Source organism: Pezoporus wallicus, unplaced genomic scaffold (assembly GCF_028554395.1).
Source record: "Pezoporus wallicus isolate ANWC-B61680 ecotype Strahan unplaced genomic scaffold, APGP_CSIRO_Pwel_v1 scaffold_13239, whole genome shotgun sequence".
Taxonomy (NCBI): domain Eukaryota; kingdom Metazoa; phylum Chordata; class Aves; order Psittaciformes; family Psittacidae; genus Pezoporus; species Pezoporus wallicus.
Window position 1 is genome coordinate 6690468 of NW_026642052.1, and position 25543 is coordinate 6716010.

Genomic DNA, 25543 nt, shown 5'->3' on the forward strand with positions numbered 1-25543 from the left:
GGTGGGAATGTTTTATTCGAGTATGCCTTTCAAGCCCAAATACAAAACCAAATGCAAAAGGAAGGTGAGAATTTCCCTAATTTTGCAATATAAAGAACAACTTCAGGATGAGAGGAAAGGGGAAGAAACAAGGCTCCTAAAGATGTAGAGTTGTTACCCAAACGCAAACAATACATTTCAAATTCTCTGCAGAGCTTTATATTGTACTTACGGATTCAAAACAGAAAAAGAAGCCCATTCACTTAACACAAAATAATCCAGTAAAGTCTATTTGTGCCAAACTTGGGAGAAAGTGGCATAAAAAAAAGAGAAATCTGAATGTTTTCCCGTCTTCCCCAAATTAAGTAGAACAAAACCCAACACCCTTCAAACCAAATGAGATTGTGAGATTGTTACAACACTGTACAGTACACTCATAATTAAGATTCTGAAGTTGTGGGCAGGGTCAGGCTAGTAGAACAAATCTCACTCCAAGGATTGTTAACACAAGATGCGAACTGTAAGTAAAGTGCATGAAAGGAAGCCTGCTCAGCTAAATGAAGTAGACTGAAAGGTCAGGAGTCAGCGGTCATTCGCCAGAGCGGCAGCAGGCCCGAAAACCACACTGCAAATTCTGGCATCCACTGGCGGTTTCAGCATGAGGACCTGCACAAAAACAGAGCACATGTGAGAAGGAGAAAAGGATATTTGCTCAGATCCGGAATCCTCAGAACCTGGTGATTCAGGAAGTGTCTCCTTATTTTCATTCTTGCACTAAACTTACATTCAGCACTGTGAAGTCTGAAACACTGCCAGCACTAGCACAGTGTAAGAACCTCAATTTGTGCTCTAGTAGCTTAGTCCCATGAAGGTAACACATTGAGAGTGACACAGATGTATGATGAAGAGCACTACACAAGCAAGTTTCAGCAAGCTCGCACAGCCTGCTTTCAGAACTGAGGTGTATTTTCACAATGCATATTTAATGCCCGTTTATCAAATTCAACAACCTCATGGCACTACCGAAGCAACCATAATCTCCGAAGCAATTTCTACCATAATGAAAACAGGTTTTTAGTCAAAGGTTCTTTTGCCATGAACACTTCCTGGTTGGCCAGACCTCACACAGTCTGACTGGACATTTAAAAACTAAAGAGAAGAATCAACGTTTTGCATCACTGCAGTTACCAGAAGCTGCAGGGCTAAAACCTAGCTGCTGAGAAAGAAAGAGTTGTGAGCACAGACAGTACAAACCAACACAGTGATTCTACCCACCTCCACTTACCTTTGCTTACTGTTAGCCCTTTAACTTGAAATGTTAAAGTGATCATAAGAAACTATTACATTTATTAGTACAGAATTTTATTTCCTGCAGCCTGCTTTAGAAACACAAACATTTACAATCAGGTTGTCTGAACTCTGGCACCCAACATAAACTGGAAGTGGGTTGCAGAGTTAACTAAAACTAGGAAAGACCTAACCAGAACAACCCAAATTCCCCTCCTTTGTATTTGAGACAAATCAAAGAATATTTAAGGTGGCTTTAATGCATTTAGAAAAGACTAGCAAAATCATGTAATGAACTAGGGCACCATGCTATGTATGGCTTGTTTTTTCCTCTTGAACAGTGATTCAAAGTCATAATTCAATTAATTTCCAAGAACCTGGTGTCTGCAAATCAGCTTTCTGCTTCATGCGACACACCGATGAGCAATATTCTACAAGGTAATTAACATGCATGAGACTGAATAAAACAAACCTGAAGCTATAAGGAGGGACAATGGTTACAGTACGCAAAACAGTAAACTATTTTGTCAGTAGTAAACTTCTATTTGTCAGTAAACTCATTTTCCTCTTCAAATCTTTATTCACCTGAACTAGACTTTGATCCTCCAAGCCGCTCACAAGCTAGAGTCTGAAAGCCTCTTCGTAAGTCCTTTAAAAAGGAGACTTGGTGCTTCTGAATAGCTGGTTTAGCAGAGCATGTCCTGTGCAGCAGCATTTCCCAAGTTGTAGCTGACCTTCCTCATCATTGCCACAGCTAAGCAGCACATCAGCAATTCTGAAGCAACTGTCACATTTCTAGTAAAATGCTTGTTACAGAAGCACAGTTCTACAGTTCACAGTTATGTACAGAACCACAACATCACAAGGAAGGGAATATTCCATATATTTCAGTGCTGTTTTCCATCCTTTTCTTGCTCACTTTAAGAATTATCTTCCTCATGCTCATAACTGGAACATAAAACCTGCACTTCTAGGTCTGACCAGTGTCTATCTAACACTACCTTCATCACTGGAAACAGCAAGTGTTATCTATGAAGACAATGTACACTTATGCGCACCTTTTATGTCTTCCCAGCATACCTGACTGTTGTAGTAGGGACATTAAAGTCCATTCCCTGCAGTATTTATTTATGGCTTATTCCTGCATGAGCTTGTTTAACCTCTTCCTAACTGATTCCACAGCTCTGAGAGGACCGAGCTCTGTAAGTCCACTACATTATTACATCTGTTTTAAATCAATCACCTGCCCACTTCATCTACTGTCACTGGGCTCTGATACTGCAGAATTTGTAGCTGCTGTTGCACATTTGCCTCACCTACTGCTTTCCAGTTCTGTAAGCAGCCATCCCCCTTTCAGCCTTCCCATTCTCAGATTGAAGCATTCCAGCCCTTTGAGCATCTCCTTGCAAGAACTGCTCAGTTCCCTCTTTTCAGTAGACCTGTACCTTCTGTAACTGTTACATACACTCCTCAAGACGGGAAGACCACATGCAGTACTCCACATGTGAGTGCCTCAAGGCTTCCAGGACCATGCAGCAACACTATCTTGTTCTCAACACCCTGATGACTCATAACAGTGGTGACTTTTTTGACTGCTGCTGCAAACAAGAAAGATCTCAGAATTAGCACCGACAGCTCTCTGAAACCACTGTCTGCACACTGCAACTGCCAGCTCTGAATTCAGCTTCACGCAGTCACAGTTTGATTATTACCAACCACATACATATAATATACATACAGCTGTACTGAAGCTCGTAAGAGGTCCTTCTGGTAATCTTCAGCAGCCAGGTACCACTCAAAAACATGGAATTTACCATGTGTATCTCTTACTCCACAACAGCAATGGAAAAGCTGGGTGTGACCGATCACAGCACAGAACTGCAGGGTAGGACTAGGGGGACAGGACACAACACAGGGGAAGACAGGGAGAGAGGTCACCTTCTAGATTCCTATCCATCCTGAACAGTGACCATCAAGCCCTGCCCTTTCCTCCTATCATTTAATTACCTTGCAGTTTTTTAAACAGTCCCGAAGCAACTTAAAATCTCAAAAACTTAGAAATGTCAAAGTAAACTGCACCACCTGAAAATTTTACAGATTTATTTCCTAATTTATTAGGCACTGAACTGCAAAGGACGTTAACCACACCGCAGTGCAATTTTTTCTTAGCATATACAGGCAATTCCCATAATTTGGAGGGTATTTTACGCTCTTACTACAAGGTAGTAACTGTCATTAATGCCAAACATAATTACTGAAAAGTAAGGCTATTTGATTATGACTCATTTATGTTTTGACATGTCAATTATTTTCTCCATGAAGCCATTTATCTCCTCTATAAATGGCCTAGCCCTCCTTATTCTTTTTGCATTCGACATAGATAGCAAAATTCAAATACCTTTGCTTCTGATAGAACGTTTTTTTGTTTCCCTAGCTCTAACTGCTACAACTGACTCTAGCTACATCTCTTTGGCTTCCTAATCTCTGATTTCCCCAGTCTTTACTACTGACCTCATTTAGACTGGACTTTGTTTTCAAACAATCTGTTTGACCTCAAATGACCTCTTTAATCTTGCCAAAAACACATTCTTTTGCATTTCCTCTGGACCCTATATACAACGTCTCCATTTCATCTTGCTTCACTGATGCACTAAGTTAAGCATTATGGTAACTGTATAGAGTTCCTCTTATATTGCCCAGTGAACAAGACTGTCATATCAGATCTGCTTAGAATGGGGCTGACTTTCAGAAGGGTCTCTTCTCTTTCTGCTGACTGTGACAACAAGTGCTAGCAGTGCAGTGTGCTTTGGGCTGGTTCACCTGGGAAAGGAAAGTTAATACATTCTCATCTAACCTGCTACAGTCTACGTTACTGGTTTAGTCACCTCTAAACTGGATTACTGTAATGCTCTTTATGTGCACATCCGATTACTCAGATGCTTCAGGTGACCTAGAATAAAGGCCTGTTTACTCATGATGAACAGCTGTGTTTTCAAATAAAGTACACATGAACATGCCTTGCTATACAAGAGGAGCATAGCTATTGCATTACTCCACTTTGTCACATGTACTACTGAAACAAATATTAGCTGAAGTTTTCTAGAAAGAAGTTAGGCATTTCACCAAGAATACATGAGAGCCCAGACCATGACCATGGTGACAGAACCCCTCCAGCCAGGACAACTGCCTGCTACCATAACAACCCTTCAGCCACTTGTTCTAGCTCCCACCTGTGGTGGCAGAAACTGTCATGTGGTCTATAGCAAGACGGATCCCTGACCTGTCTAGGAAGAGAGAAGAGGGCTTTGGGGGAGGAAGTTCTTGACTGAATTTACAAAGTAGCTACAGAAAGGCTAACGCTGGCCACAGGAAAGCAGGAATGAGCTGTGAGGAGCACAAAGGAAGGACGGAAAGACTATTCCACAGCCACCACCATGAGAGGCTCCATCACCAATACTGCATACTGTATGGGATAGTAATGTAGCAACAGTAATACATTACAAGAGAATTACTAAAAAAGAGCCATCAAATTAAGCTTTATCTTTGAAAAATAAATAAATGTAATCCTAAAGTCAAATCTGAGTTTAGTGAGTGTTGCTCTTTATCAGCCTGTGGTAAAGTTACTCTTACACATCTTTGTGAGAGCACCTTGGTTATCTGTAGGACTCAGGAGCTGGTTTCTGTAAATCTAACAACAATGCACTCCCATATGAAACTGTACACAGGAGTCCTTAAATCTTGAGAGAAACTGCAAAGTCTTGGCTTCCGTTGCTGGAAGACAGCTAAAACTGTGAGCAGTGAATTTCAAAATGCCAGAAGACTGAATCATCAGAATTACGATGACTTTATTTCATTAACGCCCTATTTCTTTAATTAAGCACCTGAGGACCCCATCATTAAAACAACTCTAGAAATTGAATCACATGTAAAAGCTTCAAAGGGCAACTGCTGCAGAAATTAGGGAGCCCCACTTTTCCAATCCTGAAGCTGAGAGCACTCCTTCAAAACTGAGTACCCAGCAAGGAGACTGAACACAGCTGGATAAAACAGCCCACGGGGAAATACAAACTTTATGTGGTAAGAGACAAGTCAAACATTTAATTTTTCTTTACTGACCAAATGTGCTCGAGACATGAAACAAACTTCCCCATTAGGAAGGGTATATACCGACAGATTTGTTTTCAGCTGCGGCTGAGGATTATCTAACTTCAAGTCTCCAGTGTTGAGGAGAACAGAAGTAGAGATCCTAAACATTAGTATGCACACCAAGAACCAAAGTCATACGCACAGCAAACAAAAGAGATTTGGAAGTGTGAGCAAATTCATGGCCTCTGCTCTTAAAACCTGCATCTTATTATTGCTGTGCAGCAGCAGGCTGTGACTCGGACCCAACTGAGTCAATCTAACCACAGCTGCCCTACCTTTTCAGAGCAACTACGGTTAGACCAGCACTCGAAATGCTGAAAACTGCAAACATGCCTAGCAAGCAAGCCCAGCAAGCCCTCCACAAAGAAAATCCAATGAAGCTGAAGGGCCCCCACGCTCAGTGTTTATAGACAAAAACATCTGCAAATAGGCTGTAGGTGAAAGTAAAGCCCTGATTTATCAGCAGATAACAAAGTGATATCTTTCTTATTCAGAGATGGCTAAATTCCATGCTGTTGGCTCCATTTTTTACTCTGCAGGACTGATGGGTTTTCTAAAATGATCCCAGAACTCATCTCCTTCCCCCAAAATAATCCCTGATAAACTGCTAGGTGAAGAAAATTATGAAATTATTTTCTACAAGCTTACAGAGCAGCTAATAATACAATCCATGTATGTGCAAAGTAACAAAATAGATAGGGCCTGATTTAAATGACACAGCTATTGCTTTCCCTATAGTTACTTTAGAAATACCAAGTGATACAGAAATAGCTCAAGCTGTTGCAGAAATCCTGCTGCCCACAGAGCAGAATAAGGCATTAGTTTTGCACTTAACATCTCCATCAAAAGGAATTTGAGTGAAAATACAAAGAACAGTACCCAGATAAAACTGTGGGGGATTCAGTTACAAAAGGTCATTTCCCACTTTAGGATTTTGCTTAGGATACCACTTTAAGTTTTTATTGACTTCCTTCTTATAGAAAAGAGCCACAAACTTCTGAGACGCTACTATTTCTCAACAGATGTGAGAAGTCGGAGCATTACAGCCTCCTCTCCTCTTGATTTCTCTCTACAGCAGTAACTGTTCATCCAAAGGCATGCATGATGCTTTACAGAACCAAGCAGAGCTTGTAAGGCTTACAGCTTGGTGGTAGCAGTAGTGATTTGTGTTATACCTTAGTTACTAAGCTGATCTTAATCTCAACCCGTGGGAGTTGCATTCTTTTCGATTCTCCTCTCCGTCCCTCCGGGAGTAGGGGGAGGGAAAGAAGGGGGGGGAGTGAGTGAACGAGTTACCTGACTGGGTTTAAACCACGACAAGGCAGTAAATAAAAGGAAGGAAATAAACCAGAAGAGGATCAGGTCAACTTTAAAGGGTAATTCCAAACAATATGCTGTGCAAATATAAATAATTTCTTGAGGATATTAGGGAACAGCCAAGCTGTAAAGTGGTGGTCTCACATAAGGGATTTTGCCTTTGTAAACTAAATACTAATATGACATAGTGTATTTTAGGGATGAAGAAAGAAACAAAAACATCTGCAGACAAACCAGAACATCAAGTCTGGTATTACCGACAGAAGTGAAAACAGAAGAAAACCAGCAAGGAACTGGATATAAAAGGAAAAGGCTTTTAACTGGTCTTTGAAGACACCTTTAAACACAGCACAGTACAGAAAGGAGTCAGTAAAGAATCTTAAAAAAGGAACCTTAGCATTTTCAGGTTGAAATGCCAGAAGATTTTTAAAAGCTGTAGTCTAGATGGAAGGAAAGTAACAAAAAGCAAGCGTCTCAAAAGGAAAGCAAACAGCAGTGTCAAAAAAGTGCATAAAGAAGTGCAAAAAAATTATGGAAGCAGGTTATTTAATCCTTTCACCTCTAATAAAAGCATCCAATCCAAGTGCATCATCTTAAATCAATTTCCATGGATTGAACACCCAAATGTCAGTACAGATTTAACTGTAGTACCAAGCCTCTGGCATCCTGTTGTGGCTGCAGCTCAATAGAGATGCAAATTATTAAGCTGAACATCATGAACTACCAGGGAATGTAATCTTGTTTTATGCACAATTAGCTTTTACAATCCTGCGAACTCAGTTGTTATCCTCCTTTTCCCTTCCCTTCTGTTGCACTTACCTGTTTTAAATTCACACAAGGAATACAAGTCACACCATGGTTCCCATCTCTCATACTATGAATGCTTACTGGACCTAACACAACAGACTGAATTCCAGTGTGGCAAAGCGGTGAAAACACTTGCTTGCACCATAAACATTTTATGCATTTTTCCAGCTCCTTGTCCAGCTTAAATCCATCTCTAAGTCACTGAGTCAAGCAAAGTCAGAAAACTAAATTACATTTTCCATAAGGACATGGGATGATAGGATCAAAGTATCCTACACCAAAACTACTAGAATATGGGAGGTTTGCACAGCAAAATACAAGTAATTCCTTGCCTAAAAATCACCACTTTGATGCCAGTCTACTGAAGCCTCCGTCTGAATTTATGACCATAAAGAAAACATGCAATTACACAGTTTACAGGGAAGACACAGAGGGGACAAGTGTGTGCTAGCTATATGGAGACTTACTTTCTAGCCCCCATTACTTACGCTGAACTAAAGTATGTACACTAAAAAGATTTTTCTAGTATCAAAGAAATAACGACTCAAAAGAATAAATGAGGAAGATCTGACTTAACAGTTGTCCTTTCATAATTAAGGTGTGAAACTCAGTGCTACACAGCCAAGCAAGAAAAGTGGTGTTTTGGTCGTTCTTTTTGGTTTTACGTGTCCTCAAACCAAGCAAACACTGGTCCCCAGAAAAGCATCACACCTTCATAAAAAGACATTACCGTTAATGTTGTCACAGTAGTAAAAGTGTTCATCTTTTAGAGAAGGGCATGCAGAAACTAAATCCTGCAGGCCTGCACCAGTTACAGAGAGACAACCGGAGAGGTTAAGGTGTTCCAAATGGGGCAGTCCTCCTCCCAGCATCAACGCCCTGTTAACAGACACAAGAGAGGTGTTAAGAGCCCACACAGCCGAGAATGACAAGTACTCCACCAATCACCAAGTCATGGACTTAACAGTGTCTCCTAAGAAAAAATAAACCCAAACCAGACCTCTAATAAACAATGTCGTTTTAAACCTCACAGTTTCATACCTTATAAAGGGAATCACCCCTGAAGCTGCATAACAGACCTGGAAAATGAACTGATTTCTAGAAAAACTAACAATTCCTTCTGAGGGACTTCAATGGTGGATCACTTTGTTCATGAATGACTCCAGAGGCAACCAAGTACTTCAAGGAACTACCAAACATTCTTCTCTAAGTCACCACCAATTCTGGCAACCCTTCCGAACTGCTGAATATTCTTCAATTCACCCTGAAAACATGACACTCATTTGGTGCACTACACTTCCAAAAGTTTGACTACATTTTTTTGGTTAAAATTATTTTGGAATCCAAATTTGTAGTTCTCTACAACTGACAGCAGAGAGTCTGTCAACAGACCACCTTATTATTCATGCAGAACTCTTTATTTTTCCCCTGATTGCAGTTTGGCTGCTGATGCAACAGCTTCATGGAGGTATCATACCTAAGCAGTCATTCAATGTGTCTAGGAACTCACAGGGCAAGTTCAATCACAAACAAGCTCTCACACCTGAAAAAGGCACCAGGCTTGAATCCCAAACTACAGATCCAAGACATTCTCTTTCCTCAAGGATGCAAAATTACTCTGGTAAGTGCAAGAAGCACTTGTTGCAGCACACTCTCAGGTCTTAAATGCAGTCTTCTTTCTAAAAACCACCAAAGGGAAACCAGTACCACAACTAAACTCTTCCCCTGACTCAGTGAACAAATCTCCCTTCAGTCCTGGATTACCAAGTCATGAAACAGAGCAGTAACATGCAAACTATACACAGCATGACCTAATCAGCACCTAATGAAACTCAGCAGTACTAACACTAGAACAGCAACAAGCTCAAACAGGAAGCAGTTACACGAAGCCTCCTCTGATCAAGACTAACTGGTGAGTGAAAGAACCACCACCAAGGGAGACATTAAAACAGCTGATACTTCTGAACTTCAAATGGGGATGAAGCCTCCCATAGAAATGAATTAACTCACACTGTTTCTTCCTTGACTACAGCATACAGTACAGGCAGGCATACAGTACAGGCAAGCATACAGAAGTCTTCCCATTGCAAGAAGCTTTACTTAGTCCTAAGTGCTGCAGTACATCTGAGAAGGTGGATGCAAGTACTTCAGCCTCATCCCATTTTCACTATAAAGCAATGCTACATTTTCCTGACGCAATACAAAATATCAATAGGAAGTATCACACAGAGGAAAGTTTTTTAGCTCTTGAAGCCACCTCAATGTTCAAGTCAACTTTTTTCCTCCTTTGCTACGTGAAGTCATATTTAATATGCTGCACACAGAAAATTATCATAGAATCATTAAAGTTGGAAAAGACCTTTAAGATCAAGTCCAACCATTAACCCAGCACTGCTAGTGCAAGTCCACCACTAAGACATGTCATTAAGTGCCACATGTACGCATCCACCTTGCTACAACCTCCTTTCAGGTAGCTGTAGACATCTATAAGGTCCCCCTGAGCCTTTTCTCCAGACTAACCACCCCACTTCTCTCAGCCAGTACCCATCACACTTGTATTCCAGACCCTTCACCAGCTTTGTTGCTCTTCTCTGGACCCGCTCCAGCACCTCAATGTCTCTCTTTTAGTGAGGGGCCCAGAACTGAACACAGGATTCCAGGTGCAGCCTCACCAGTGCTCAGTACAGGGGAAAGATCACTGCCCTGGCCCTGCTGGCTGCGCTATTGCTGACACGGACCATGATATCATTGGCCTTCTTGGCTGCCCGGGCACAAGCTGGATCATGTTTGGCTCCACCAATCAGCACCCCAAGTCTTTTTCCACAAGCAGCTTTCCAACCACTCTCCCCCAGGCCTGGAGCATTCCATGGGGTTGTTGTGGCCTAAGTTCTGGATCAGGTACTTGGCCTTGCTGAACCTCATGCAACTGGCCTCAGCCCATTGATCCATCCTGTCCATAAATTATGCCATTTTCCATAGGCCGACCAAGATGTTACTCCAGTTTTATACATTTTCAAATGTATTGACAAGCATAACCAAAACAATTAGTGAATCAATACAATTTCTTAACATGAAATCACTAAAGTTCAGATCTAAAAGCATTAAGACAGCCTAGAACAACAAATTCACAAAAATAATTGACTTCAGAGTATACATCTGAAATATTTTTATTTCTTTTTATTCCACAAAGGAGAAATTTTCAAGTTGGGTACTATAAATATTTGAAGATGCAAAGAGTGCTTAAATCTTAAAAGATGTTCTTCAGTAAAAATTTTCCTGCTGAAACTATGCAGATTCACTCCAGAATGACTCATCAAATAAAAGTACAATGCCTCCTTACCTGAGAGCACGGTCTGTGATCTGGTAACATCCAGACAGACTGAGAAACTGAAGAACTCGTGCAGTCTCTTCATCTGCTGTGTCACTCCCAGAGTATGCAAAGTCTTTTTTCTCTGACTGCTTAGTCCTTGTTGGCTTTTTACACAGTGCAGATGACTCTGGGAGCGTTTGAATAGTTCTTAGTGCTGTCCCAGCAGAACAAAATGAGTGACCGCAGTAAATTAAGTCAGTAGAAGCACAGTGCTGCTGCCACCCTCTAGTCCTTAATCCATAAATGTCTCTATTGTAGCATGATGCAGAACAAGTAAAATGGGATGTTGGTTCCATAATACAAAATCCTTCAACATTTCTGTGTCTCCATTCTGCAGCATCTTCTATGTCAGCTAAATCATCTGCATCAAGCATCCACACATAGGCAGAATTGAAGCTTTCCGAGCTGTCAGGTTTAGTCCAATGCTGCTCACTGTCTCCTCCCTCAATGATATTTTCATTGCTGATTTCACGCAAACAATTATACTTCTTGGTGGACTGCAGAGTAATCTCCCTGTTCTTCCACAAAGTCTTAGCATTCCTGTTTCTGCAGCTTTTCAGAATACCTCTGGTGTGGTGAGTTGATATGATACCCAGGGCTCTGGAAATCCTCTCTATAGCCACATCTGTGATTTTTTCACATCCAGACAGATCAAGGTGGCGTAAATTTTGACAATAACCAACTGAAGACCAACTGAAATTGGGGGAAAAAAAGTGATGTGCTTAGTTGGTTTTTAGTTTCTGTTCAGAAACAGGTGTTAAGGCTAAATACACAGAAGAATATTTCCACAAGTAAAATACCTCTATGCTTCACAGAATATTTAAAGAAAAAACCTTAGACAAGATAGATTTGATACTCCAAGTGTTATATATATGCTTGTATATACACAAGCTCACAGACTGACTTCTGAGCCACAGAAATTCCATAAAGCTTTTATTTCAACTAAAACTTCTTGCATAAACTGCAGTGTTGCTGCCAGCATCCATTCTGATAGAATTATCTGTGTTGTTAACGCATACATTTGAGAGCCCTGTATGACACAGGTGTTGAACACTGAAATAGCTACTGAGTTTCAGTATCACAGTAAGACCCATTAGTGCAGGCTCTGCATCCATGCACCATCCCACTGACACCAATGACATTTCTGCAGGCTTCAGTAAAACTCAGGAATTCACAGTTACTATATCTAAGCTTTAGAGTTTTGCCTGACATTTGCTCAGCATCTTCAACAGCAGTATTCCAAATCCTACCAATATCAGACCAAAGGAACTAATGTAACTGCATGACTCCACAAAAATCTATGGACAATTTCAAGTTGTTAGTACTAAAAACACAGTTATTGCTATGGATAGCTACACACTGATAGATAATACATATCCAATAGTGAAGACAGAGCATTCTGAATGGCTGTTATAATGTTACATACTTCACTTGCTGGTTTAGCGATTTGCTGCTGTAGTTTAGTTCTTATGTGTGCACCCTGAATGTGATTTCTCTTATTTCTCCTTTTATTGTCAAAGAACTAAGTTTGAATGTTCCCTCGCCCCCTAAGAAAGCTGATCTTTTATATTATGTTTTTAAGGAAACAATAACTATCTAACCTTTCAAATGCAGAGTCTGAAATATCAGTTTGAGTGAGATCCAAATATTCCAAGTTGGGGCAAAGCTCCAAGATCTGTCTAACCTGTAAGGGGAAAGAAAAATAAATCCGTAAAAACGCAAGCCAGTAAGGCTCACACAGTGTCAAAAGGCAACATACAAATTAACGTTCTCTTGAACTGCAACGGATTTTCACTACCCAAGTGTTGTGTTTTAAACTGAAGCACATCAGTTAATAATTAGAGGCTGCACAGCCACAATGATTAAATGCTAGTTTCAAAGGACATACCATTTTGCTAGACACTGCGGAGCTGTAGGCCAATACAAATGTCTTCACTGAGGAGCCCACATGCGGGAGGACATTATGAATTAAGCCATGAAGTAAACGTTTTTCCATCTGTGCTATGTTAATGGCAAGTGAACCTTCAGCTGCTTCTTCTGCAAAATAAAACCAAATAGAGGCTTAAATATCCTTTGCGTCACTTGGAATTCACACTGTCATATCAAACAAGTTAGCAGAAAACTAAAAGAAAGCATAACAAAGCATAAGTTTAACTAAGTACCTTACAACAAACTTTTGCTGAATCCGATGTACTGCTTAGGCCTCATCTTTAAAAAAAGACCTGCTTATCTTTCTGACAGTCCTGAAGAGTCTAGCTCCAACAGCAAGTAAAACACTATGAGTCTTCACAGAAAATTACGATTAAAGGACTTGGAGAAATATTTACTACAGATTACACACTGCTCAGGGCTGTCTGGGGCAGCTGTTTCCACTGACTTGCTTTATACACTGAAATACTATCTCACAGGGCATTCTGTGAGATACATCCTGCGATGTAACAGCTTACACCAAGTTTTAAATTAAGCCTAGAATGCATTAGGCTGCAAGATGATTCATCCAAACTTTCTGAAAAGAGGAAGCCTAGCTGTTATCTCCTTTCTAAGTCCAGACACATCCCTATAACTCCTCTACCTGCACTCATGTTTGCTCTCTCTTAGATGAATTCATTCAGCTCACTAAAACCCACTGCTTGCTTGCCCCTGCCCTTACCCCCCACTCCCTTTGTTTCTTTACCCAACCAGGAACCAGGTGAAGATGAGGAAAAAAAGGGTACTCCTTTCAGGAACCCTTAGTAGTTGCTAGACAAAACTTCACAAGTTAATTCTTACAACGTAAGTCTACTTTGCTTAGTAAGCATTTAATCTAGACAGAAGTTTGCATTTGTCATTAATGTACTGGTATCAACTATGATAGAATCTGTATTTTAAACAGATTTTACAGAAAAGACTCTATTTTACACGTTTATTTCTTACAACTATATAATCTTCAGGAAAAAACATGCCTTGGCTGGCATTCAAGGATTGCTTTTTCCGACCTCAAGATCAGAGCATCCCGACACGTAGGAAGTCAAGGAAGAGGGCCAGGAGACCTGCGTGGCTAAATAGGGAATTGCTGGGTATGCTCAAGTGGAAGAGGAGAGTTTACAGGTCATGGAAGGAGGGGCTGGCCACTTGGGAGGAATGTAAGACTGCTGCCAGAGGACGTAGGAAGGCAGCTAGGATGACTAAGGCCTCCTTAGAATTAAACCTGGCGAGAAGGGTCAAGGACAGCAAAAAGAGCTTTTTCAAATACATGTCAGATAAAACTAACACCAGAGGCAATGTAGGCCCACTGATGAACGGGATGGATGCCCTGGTGACAGAAGATACAGAGATAGCAGAGTTACTGAATGCCTTCTTTGTCTCTGTTTACTCTGCTGCAGGCAGTCTTGAAGAGCCCTGTACCCCTGAGACCTTAGATGAAGTCAGGTCGACGGAGCGGTTTGCCTTAGTCGATGAGGAATGGGTTAGAGACCAGTTGAGCAATCTGGACATCCATAAATCCACGGGTCCAGATGGGGTGCACCCGCGGGTGCTGAGGGAACTGGCGGAAGTCATTGCTAGACTGCTCTCCATCATCTTTACCAAGTCTTGGGAAACGGGAGAGGTGCCTGAGGACTGGAGGAAAGCAAATGTCACTCCAGTCTTCAAAAAGGGCAAGAAGGAGGACCTGGGTAACTATAGACCAGTCAGCCTCACCTCCATCCCTGGGAAAGTGATGGAACACCTTATCCTTGGTGCCATCTTAAGGCATATCAAGGATAAGAGGGTTATGAGGGGCAGTCAACATGGCTTCACCAAGGGGAAATCATGCTTGACCAATCTCTTAGCCTTTTATGAGGAAATAACACAGTGGATGGATGATGGCAGAGCGGTGGATGTGGTCTACCTTGACTTCAGCAAAGCATTTGACGCAGTCTCCCACAGCACCCTCACAGCTAAATTGAGGAAGTGTGGTCTGGATGATCAGGTAGTGAGGTGGACTGTGAACTGGCTGAAGGAGAGAAGCCAGAGAGTTGTAGTCTATGGGGCGGAGTCTAGTTGGAGGCCTGTAACTAGTGGAGTGCCTCAAGGGTCAGTACTGGGACCAGTATTATTTAATATATTCATCAACGATTTAGATGAGGGAATTGAGTGTACTATCAGCAAGTTTGCTGATGACACTAAGCTGGGAGGAGTGGCTGACACGCCAGAAGGCTGTGCTGCCATCCAGCGAGACCTGGACAGGCTGGAGAGTTGGGCAGGGAATAACTTGATGAAATATAACAAGGGAAAGTGTAGAGTCCTGCACCTGGGCAGGAACAACCCCAGGTTCCAGTATAGGTTGGGGAACGACCTGTTAGAGAGCAGTGCAGGGGAGAGGGACCTGGGGGTCCTAGTGGACGACAGGATGACCATGAGCCAACACTGTGGCCTTGTGGCCAAGAAGGCCAATGGCATCCTGGGGTGAATTAGAAGGGGGGTGGTTAGTAGGTCGAGAGAGGTCCTCCTTCCCTCTACTCTGCCCTGGTGAGACCGCATCTGGAATATTGTGTCCAGTTCTGGGCCCCTCAGCTCAAGAAGGACAGGGAGCTGCTGGAGAGAGTCCAGCGCAGGGCAACGAAGATGATTAAGGGAGTGGAGCATCTCCCTTATGAGGAAAGACTGAGGGAGCTGGGTCTCTAGAGAAGAGGAGACTGAGGGGTGACCTTATTAGCGTATATAAATATAGAAAGGGGGAGTGTCACGAGGATGGAGCCAGGCTCTACTCAGTGGCAAACAATGATAGGACAAGGGGTAATGGGTACAAACTGGAACACAAGAGGTTCCACTTAAACTTGAGAAGAAACTTCTCAGTGAGGGTGACGGAACACTGGAACAGGCTGCCCAGGGAGGCTGTGGAGTCTCCTTCCCTGGAGACATTCAAAACCCGCCTGGACACATTCCTGTGTAACATTATCTAGGTGTTCCTGCTCCAGCAGGGGGATTGGACTAGATGATCTTTCGAGGTCCCTTCCAATCTCTAGCATACTGTGTGAAACTGTGTGGGGAAAAAAAAAAAAAAAAAAAAAAATCAGAATTTACCTACCAGATTCATCTATGTCAGCATCTTCATCCCATTCCTGGAAAGCACGACATTCATCTTTTCTATTTTTCACCCATTCCTCATCAGGCTCCATCTCAAGATCTGCTGCAGGACCACTATACCAATCACCTGCTCGCCCCCAAGTACCCCAGAAAAGAAGGGGGGAGAAAAAAAGTTAAGACAAAGTTCTCATCAGTGCAGAAAACAGCAATGCCATATTCCATTGTTTAATGCATCAATATGGGATAGTAGAAATATTTAAAGCTACAAATATACACTGATGACTTGTAACTGGCCTCCTGGAATACAGATTGGTTTGTATTTGAACAGGTATTTCTGCAAAGATTACACTTCTCAACAGGATATTTTACTTCACAGGAGAGTTTGAGGAACAAAAGCTACCACTTAGCCCTTACCGCAGCAATAGTTATTGAAGCAATATATCTGAAGAAAAAATACTAAAATTAATGTTCATGCAGTTTTCTTTGAAGTTTGAACATGCAAATTAAAAATTGATGGTAGGGAAGTGTTAGCTCCATTTGTTTTAAACTTCTAATCTGCAGCTATGTATCTTATTTCTACCTACTAAATTAATGAAATAAAAATTTTACTGATACAGGTGTAACAGCACCATTTATAACTTAAACCCCTCAGATTCTTAAATCATAATTAAGATGTTGAATTAGTGAATATACTTGTTAGCCTTCATACAAGCAAACAAACCTCAGCAAAACTAATCAACGGTTAGTATACAAAAGTTACTCAGGAGTTACAACCAGGATCGCTTTTTAATTGATTAATTAGTTTAATTAGTTTCTTAATTCTACAAGATGGAAGTATGTTTTTGTGTATTTAACATTTAACCAAGTTTCTGGGCACTATCATCCTTGACAGAAGGGTGCACATCCTTCGAGCATGCTCAGTTGTCATGTTCACTATACATGATGGCCTATATTAAAACATTCTTTCACAGACTCAGAAATTCCGAGTTAAATTAAATTTAACTTACCTCTGGCCCAGCGAACAGGGTAAAGATGCTTCCAGAGAGATCCAGTTTTAGCCAGCTGTGACCATTCAGTGCTTACTTGACTACACTGACATAATTCTTGGGGGTTAAGGTAACTGAAAATGGTCAGCATTACTTCAGGAGGAAGATTAGTAATATTTGTGGTATGCCCTGTTACTTCGGTTTCTGAAATACAGAAAGCATGTGTTAATTGAAGCACAGCCTCACAGTTTTAAATAATAGTAGTGGAACTCACATTTTGACAAGGGCAAATGAAAAAAAAAGTGTCTGAAAAAAATGTCAAACTACTGCCTGGCAAAAGAGTTGAGAAAAAATAGGTATGGCTTTGGCTTTAAAAAGCTTTCACTGTAGTCACACCTTAAACAAGCAAAAAGATCAACTCAGTTTTCTGTGTGCCATTTTCTCAACTGGAAAGTTTCTTCCAACCCTGACCTTCCAGAGGTCCAAAAACGCCCCTGGAAAAACGTGAACTGCTGCTACCCAATCACAGTGAGATGAAAGCAGTATCTGCTAAAAATGAAATGCTTAAAAATATAACTGCTTTCTGTCACTGATGAAATCTATACCTGCTTTGCCACATTCCCAGGAAGCAGTGCGAACATGCAGAATCTACCAGCTGGGACCACTCTCACTGAAAGCACTCAAGCTCTTGATCAGGACACAGCAGGAAGTCCGCACTTCACTCTTTGCAGCTGCCTCACATTTTATTTCTAACTAACTACTGGCATAGACAATTAATTTTAACTTCTGAATGGTGATGAGCCATTCAGGTTGGAAAGTGATGCTAAATATTAGGTTAGAGACTAAAATGGGACCACTTCAATGGACAGCAGCAGGAACTATCTCCAATAGCTCTCCCTTTTGCAATAGTACAGCGAGAGCTGGAAACTACATGAAATTACAAATTCAGAGCTTTGGTTAATGTGGGTTTTGCTGTTTGAAGATTTTTAATGTTTTAAGGACAACTGACTTGAAGAAAAAAAAAATATCCCTAAAATAGTTTTCAGGAGTCCTTAGAGCAGGTTTTACAAATTAGTAGGGATCTGCTTTTCAGCTTACGACACAAAGTACATAGGCTTCACAGTGAGACAAGCATCAGGGTGTTTTTTGCACAGAAGCTTCAGAAGTGAGCACAAGGTAAACTTTACCTGTGACAGCCTACTGCTACTTCAAAAAATATAATTAAGAGTTTCACCTGATTAATCAATATAGTTATTTGCACCTGGCAAGTTGTTGCAAGTAAACTACAGAGAATTTCACAGTAGAATGCAGGTAAAACTGCACTGGACTGCAAACAGTGTTATTTTTCTTCTATTTAAAAAAAAATGAATGCAGGACACATACTTCCCTCTCCCTAAAGACTAGAACACAACCATTGCAGAATTACTACTGTCCCAAACTGCTATTCCAGCTCGACTTAACAGCAAGTTATGCCATAAGGCTACTTCTGTCACTTCATCTGCTCAGACTCAATAGTATTTCACACCATGGATCATGATCTTTTCTGAAGGCTTCACCTGGAGGGCAGAAAATGACCAGTTCAGTAGTTCAGAGAAGTAAAGTTTCATTTTAAATAAATAAATAAATAAATAAATCTCATTACAGAGTAGTTTTTCTAATGAGAGCACCACATCTTATGACACCACAGTCAGTTTATGAGGGCTTGCTCTGTTATCAGTTTCACACCCCTGTATTACACTTTCAGTACATTAATTCCCACTCTTTGGGGCATCATCTGTTCTCTGTTAGTTAAGTAAAAACTGTAAATACAGACAACTTTGGCTGCTTCAACTGTCATAAAACAAGCCTGACAGTGCACTTCAGTAGTTATCCATTTATTCTAAGTTTCATCAAGAAAGGTAGTTACAGATGAACGCGAATTAAATACCTACTCTAAGAGTGCAGGTTTCATCTGACCTACTAACATGCTGCAGATTTATTCCCTTGCATTACTCTCCACACACAGTTTTTTTCCCTTCTGATTCCTGAGAGGCCCAGAGAAGTTAGGCAGTGGAGTTAGGTAAGGCGAGTTGCTTTTCATTTGAAATACTGTCAGTTGATTAACTATTCCATGTTATTAAGCCATCAAAACAAAAGCTTACAAAGCAGTCCTGAAAACCAAGACTTAAATGCAGAGTCTGCAAATAAAAAAAATATCATTTCAATAGAAGCATGAAATTAGAATTATCATTTTTTGCCTGTTACATCAAATATTACCATGGAAGGGGAGGAAGAACGTGGAAAAACAGGTAAACAGTGAAGTATTATCTACATTATGACCTGCAAAGAAGCTTGTATCAAACAGTAAAGTTTCTGAAGTTTCAAAACTGGTTTGAAGAAACTCCCATTTTATAAAAACTATTTTATCTGCCTGTATGTAACTTTAGGTAAGATACTGGTGTGGCTTTTGAGATAAAAACTGCAGTCTGAAAACTACTTTAATCAGATGCTTCACCTTGATCTGCCTTCTCATCCACAGAATACTTAAAGACCTTCTGAAGCTCTTCTGCTTGATTCCACTTATTAAGACCTCTGAATTCTGCAGCCTCTTTCTGTGAGCAGTGCTGTGCAATTACTTTCTTCTTAATATCTTTCAATTCTTCGTAAGTAAAGTATTCCATCAACATTGGCTGAAAAACCTAAAGCAAAGGAAAAGAAGTCTGATGCTTATGGAGAAAGTCAATAATGCTACACAGACCTACCAACATAGAATTTCCTCTTTCAGATACTCTCCAAGTAAAACATGTCATACACTAAGCGAACTCAAAGACAAGATCGTGGAAGTTTTGAGTTCCAGCCCTCTGCTTGCCAGTGGATCACTGGTTAGTCTCAGGCAAGTTGCTTAACTGTTCTCCCCAGCACAAAAGGGAAGTGATTAAAGTTACTTTAACAATATAACTTAAAGTACTCACATGGAAGGCAAAGTGGCAAGGAATTAAAACATGAGAAAATATTTCTCTTGGACAGACTTCGGAAGATTTACTCTCACCAGAAGATGCTTCCCAGTTTTTGGATACCCATAAATCATCAGACTGGCAGTACTAGTCTATATTTCAAATATAGGTCAGAGGCTGTCTGGGAGTGTCAGTTTGAGTCATGAAGCACTGGTTTACATGACTTCTCCTTCCTTTATGTTTTACTAGACATCCCCTTAAATAATTACCTGCTCCAACAAATCCCAACCCCAGTGGACTTTAATTATCAATTTTTTAAAGGACTAGAATTTTATCATAAATTTTCAATTTATTCACTGTCTGAGAACATGTCACTTTGCAGTCAGAGAACAGAACAGTGACATCACAGTTCTGAATGCAAACTGGCATAAATAAAAACAACACTGAACCTCTAAGCCCTTTTGTCTCTATTCAGTCATTGCTGACCCTAAAGGAGATAAACATAATATTTGAGGAAAATTTTTACCTACCTCTTCTTCCTCTTTCATATGAGGAAGGAAATCCCTGGTAAAGGCTTCCAACCTCTCCTTCAGCTGTTTCGCATAGTTCAGCTGTTCATACTCATTCTGAGAAGAAAGCAAAGATTTAACTGTTACCTGATCTTGACCTTTCATTCAAAGATTGAACTGTTAAATCAACCAGCATTTCAAAGGGAGGCCCATTATGTCTCCCCCATGCATGCAACATGTTTGCTTTATTTTACAGTTAGAATGCGTACACTAACGAAGTTTCCCGACAAGCTGACAGTCTGTACCAGGCTGATACTGCACAGAACAAAGTATTCCCTTCCTCCCTGGCTCCAATTTATTTTGTTAGCAGATATGAATTAACTTGTCTAATCGCAGTTTTACTTTGGAGCAAAGACTGAAGTCTGCCGATCTACAGTCTCACCTGAAGTTCAAAGTAATAACAGACTAATCTAAGTATTTGTATGTTTTGCAGAAGAATTACTTGATGATGCAGCAATTCCACTTCAGTTTTAGCTGCATACATTTACACTACTTATTCTATACTTCTAGCTTCCAAATTACAATCAGAATTCACAGACAGGCTCTGTAGACATTTACTTTGGAAACTGAAAGAACTCTTAAATAAAGATATAACTGACTTTTAAATGTTGAAGTTAGACCAACCTCTATATTAATTTGTTAAGCCTGTGCTCTGTACCAGCAGTAAGAAGCTGGTTCTTAAGTCTGCCCAGTAATTGCAACACACTGAAGTTCCTCACAGCTCTTACAGTAAATGTTGTAAGTTTTTCTTGTCAAATTTCTACAACATCAAGAAACCCTGACTGTTACAGAAAACAAAAAAGCTTAAGCCATCAGGTTAAATGAACCACACTCTCAAAAAAAGTTAGTTAGCATATCTAAACAGAGTTAAGAGTAATCTGGTTTTCCACACTTAAGTAACAGAATAATACTAGCACCCTATCAGAGAAGGTGTAACACAAAGCCAAGTGTTAGATTTCCCCTCTCGTTTACTTCCCTTCATTTTCCAATTCATTAATGAAAACAAGACACATTTTAAGGCTTGATAATGCACAGGGAGAAAAGAAAAAAAACCCACAAACCTATCTGCAGGATGCTCAGGTCAAAAGGAATCAGTTGACTGCACAGTTAATATTTTTATTACTGAAAACATGGACTACATGTACTAGACATATAATACGGGATGTTAAATTATTACTTGAGACCATAGTTCTTAGAGTGTGGGAAGGAGAAGTTGAGTTGGGTTCCCCAAAGGAAAGATACAGCAGAATTCAAGTAGGATTCTATTGGAGAAGAATTTAACAACTTCAAGTTGTTAAAAAGCCATCTGGAGAAATAACATTTAGAGTATCTTGAGGACTGGAACAATAACAACATTACTGAGCAACAGATTACTGGAAGGAGTACATGACTCACTAACAGAATAAAACAATGCGCTGCTTTTGCCCTTTTCATGTTTTTAACTGTGGTAATCATCTCCGTTTGTGACATTACAATGCTGCATGCCACAAAAACAGATTCTCAGGGTTTCCTAGCAAATTAATTAAAAACATTATTTCTACAGTCAGAAACTGTTTTGACCAATTAGCAGCCTTTGTATTTGAGACTTCCATGTTGTCTCTCCAAATCACCTCCAACTATGCAGCAGCAGACTGCTGTCACACAATACACCTCTGGGAAGAATTTTTACTAGAAATTTAGCACTGACATGAATGGCAAAAGAATTTGTGCTTCTGACTGGAAAGACTTCAGTACTGCATGAAGAAACCACAAATGCTGCTTCTTCCTCTTCACTTTCAGAGGGTATTCAGGAAAGCTGAGAAGTAAGAAATAATCACAGCATGTTCTCCTTAGGACACAAGTCCTTCTTATAGTCTACTTACCTTTACATTCTTTAACCCTTTCTCAAAGAGGCTAAGCATCTCTGAGAGTTTGTTGTCCGAGTGTACATTGTACACTGTCCGGCTACGTTGCTGAAGTAAACCAATGATACACTCATTTTCAATCTGCTCATGCATTTTAAATTCCTTGAATGTGGCATAAAGAGATTGCAGAAGAGCCCGAAAATCATTGTTGTTGGAGAAGTTGGTCTTGGAAAGCTAGAAGAGAGAAAAGCTCATAAATACATCAATGCAAATCACATCAAGGTCAGGCTAAATCCTTATAACAGGTATTAGCTCCCATTATTCACTGCTCCCATTACTTATAAAAGCTGAAAACCTTCAGTTTTATACAGAAAAGTGACCAAAAAAAAAAATTTGCAATTTGATCAACTCATTTCAAAGACATCAAAAATTACAAGCAATAAATGCTTTTAAATTTCAATCTTCAAGTTAAAACAGGTAAAAATCAGACAGTCAAGGGCATAAATAGGAAAACGCACACTAGTCTTCTATTAGAATAATGACCTTCCTGTAATTTACGTAGTTGGTGCATTAAAATATAATTTCATACAACTTCATCCAGAAGCGGGCTCACTTAATACTGCCATTTGAATGCTACAGTTTAACATTTACAAAATATCTCTACAAATATGACCTTTGAAATTATTCACAGAATTTGTAATTATTTTAACCTTTATGACTGCCATTGATTTTTTTATTATCAGGGACTGACAAATTCTATATAAACCCCTCAAACTTATTTTAAAACTTTCTAAAAGTCGTGCATGGTCATTTCATAGGTATATTTCCTCTTGCAGGTCAGTAAAACAGTAAGCCAGTCACGCTCCAATTCTGTTAACTCTCCAAAATAAGTTAACAGAACAGTCTTCTACAACTTTGTGCTTTATGAATGAGGTTTAAGTAAACCAAGGGATTTAATTTCACTATTCTCATTTCCAGTGCCAACTATGTAACTGCATTTCCAATCACAGGCTCTGAAGAAAAAGATGAAGCTATAATTATAGAAATATTACAAAGAACTAATGTAACTACAGAAGTTTAACAAAGCACAATATATACAATAATACATGTTTTTCATTGCATCGTGCAACATTTAATCACACAAATTCTGAAGGCAACTGTCTCATTCCACAAGAATAAACAGAGCTTAAGAAAACAGGAAAGTGATATGACAGATTCTTAAAGGAAGATCAACCTTGAGAGAACAATGCAGTCAGGGCATTAGCTTTAAGAAGCCATTAAAATCAAGGTCATATTTAAGCAACATAAACCCACCTTGAAATAAACAAATGGAGAAAGATTTCCTGACAGAAATCAATTTAATCTCCCCAGCCTGCTGGGTAACTGAAAGGTTTAGTTTAGCCACCTTCCCAGAGCTACACTGCAGTCTGTACTAGGAAGCTGTTACGATAGGCCCCTGTACCTGCCTTTTAGGATCTATTATCCACAAGGAATGCCAAGTCCTACCAAGTGAATACAAACTATACTAACTGTTGGAACAGGTTTCCAATGGACCGAGAACCTACAAATTAAGACAGCACAAAGTTCTAGGTACCACAATAGTGCCATTTTGACATACATACAGTCACCACTAGCAACAGTGCATTTTAAAACTGCATTTTCCTCTGGTAAATGTAGAAAGCCAGTACTTTTTCCATTCCTATATTTTATTCCACATGCAGCTTCAAGAACCATAGCTTATGGCAGGATACAAGAGCAAACATTCTAAAAATACAAATAGATCAATTAAATTCAAAAGACAAGCCACTAAAATATTCAGAAGTGGTTTAGTTTACAAAGACTCTGGAATCAAAGGAATTTACTAGAAAGGGGAATCTGAGACACACATATTCATGCATATTACTTGCATACATCAAAACCAACCATAAATCGAGATATCTAAAACTTCTATAATTTAAAAACAACCCAACAAATGTACTTATTTGTCCTTGCACTGCATTGCCACTTCCTGGAAGCCACTAGCAATGCAGCCAAAACACTCTGGACATCTGCCAAGCCCTTATGCAACCCCATGTCAGCTATGCATACTATACATTACATGTTGTACATAGGAGCAAAATGACTGTTATAATGGGAAAACAAATTTACTTAGCCTCAGTGGAGGTAGAAAACTGGACAACGCTAAGCGCTGTGTTCTTTGGTTTTTCCTCCTTTAGACCAACTACTGTCAGGCCAGGAAAAATTCCTGCATTTGCGATGCACTGTGTTAGGATTGGAGGCATGCATTCTTAATGCACTGATCACAAATGGGAAAAGAACTTGGCTCTGAAGACCATTTCTATCCTATGCTAAGCTCCAAGACTGCAATACACAGAGCAGTTCTAGATGAAACTAAAGGCTAGACTTCCCACACTGAAAAGCAGAAGTCTGAACAGGCCCAGAAGATAACTGTAAAAAAACCTTTTCAATATAGCTCCTCACCTCCAGCTGCTTGCAGTTCAGACCACAGTAAGGGTGAAGTCTGGTTTCTAATGTAGCATTTCTCTTGATCAAGGATCATCTCAAAATTGCTCATTCTACCCATAAGAATCTACAATACCTGAAGTCATTCCCCAAAAACCCTTTTCCCCAGGAATCCCATCCGCTCCCAAATTGACATTCTGATTGACATAAAAACATAAACAAAGCTGCTGAAGTCTGCAAGAGGAAGATTATACAAAACTATTGTGTTTTGCTGTTAGGTTTAAAAACAAATACGTAAATAAATAGACTGGTTCTGATACAAAATAACAGCTTCTCATCCTCCTGACCTGAAGTCTTCTCAAGACTCAGAAACTTGTTAAACCTATTACCATCCACAAATCTAGAATAAATAAAGAATTCATTTGTGCATGCAATTTAAGAATTCCTGTTATAAATGTATTGTTCTAGAAGCCACTATGATATGCAACGCTTGCATATACACCTCTCCTACTGGGGTTTCCAGCAAATATGCAAGACATTAGGAACTATGGAGAGGATACTGAAATTTAATGACTGTACTTGAATCAGAAATTGGTGCATTAAAAATGTCAGCCAAAGCTGAGAAAAAGTGTTTTTTCAGAGGACAGGTAGCCTAGCAACAAAGCCACTTGGTCATATCTGTAATTTCATTACCAGGACTGATGAAGTCTTATGACAGGGGACCAAGACTATTAACAGACAGCAGCTGCTCCACTCTGAGGTCCACTTTCACCAGCTCTTCACAACAAAAACTAGT

General features: G+C 40.0%; 1 protein-coding gene across 1 annotated transcript in view; it reads right to left on the reverse strand.

Annotated features, from left to right (window-relative positions):
• The window catches only part of FBXL5 (F-box and leucine rich repeat protein 5), a 35855-nt gene continuing 10312 nt past the window's right edge, over nucleotides 1–25543 (reverse strand). The window contains exons 2-11 of the mRNA XM_057426635.1: nucleotides 22303–22518; nucleotides 20402–20497; nucleotides 19433–19616; nucleotides 16960–17142; nucleotides 15954–16079; nucleotides 12795–12943; nucleotides 12508–12590; nucleotides 10877–11599; nucleotides 8267–8415; nucleotides 1–645 (exon numbers count right to left, since the gene is read on the reverse strand). Coding sequence (XP_057282618.1) covers nucleotides 569–645; nucleotides 8267–8415; nucleotides 10877–11599; nucleotides 12508–12590; nucleotides 12795–12943; nucleotides 15954–16079; nucleotides 16960–17142; nucleotides 19433–19616; nucleotides 20402–20497; nucleotides 22303–22518 — 1986 coding nt within the window. The 3' untranslated portion in view covers nucleotides 1–568. The remainder of the gene's footprint in view (nucleotides 646–8266; nucleotides 8416–10876; nucleotides 11600–12507; nucleotides 12591–12794; nucleotides 12944–15953; nucleotides 16080–16959; nucleotides 17143–19432; nucleotides 19617–20401; nucleotides 20498–22302; nucleotides 22519–25543) is intronic.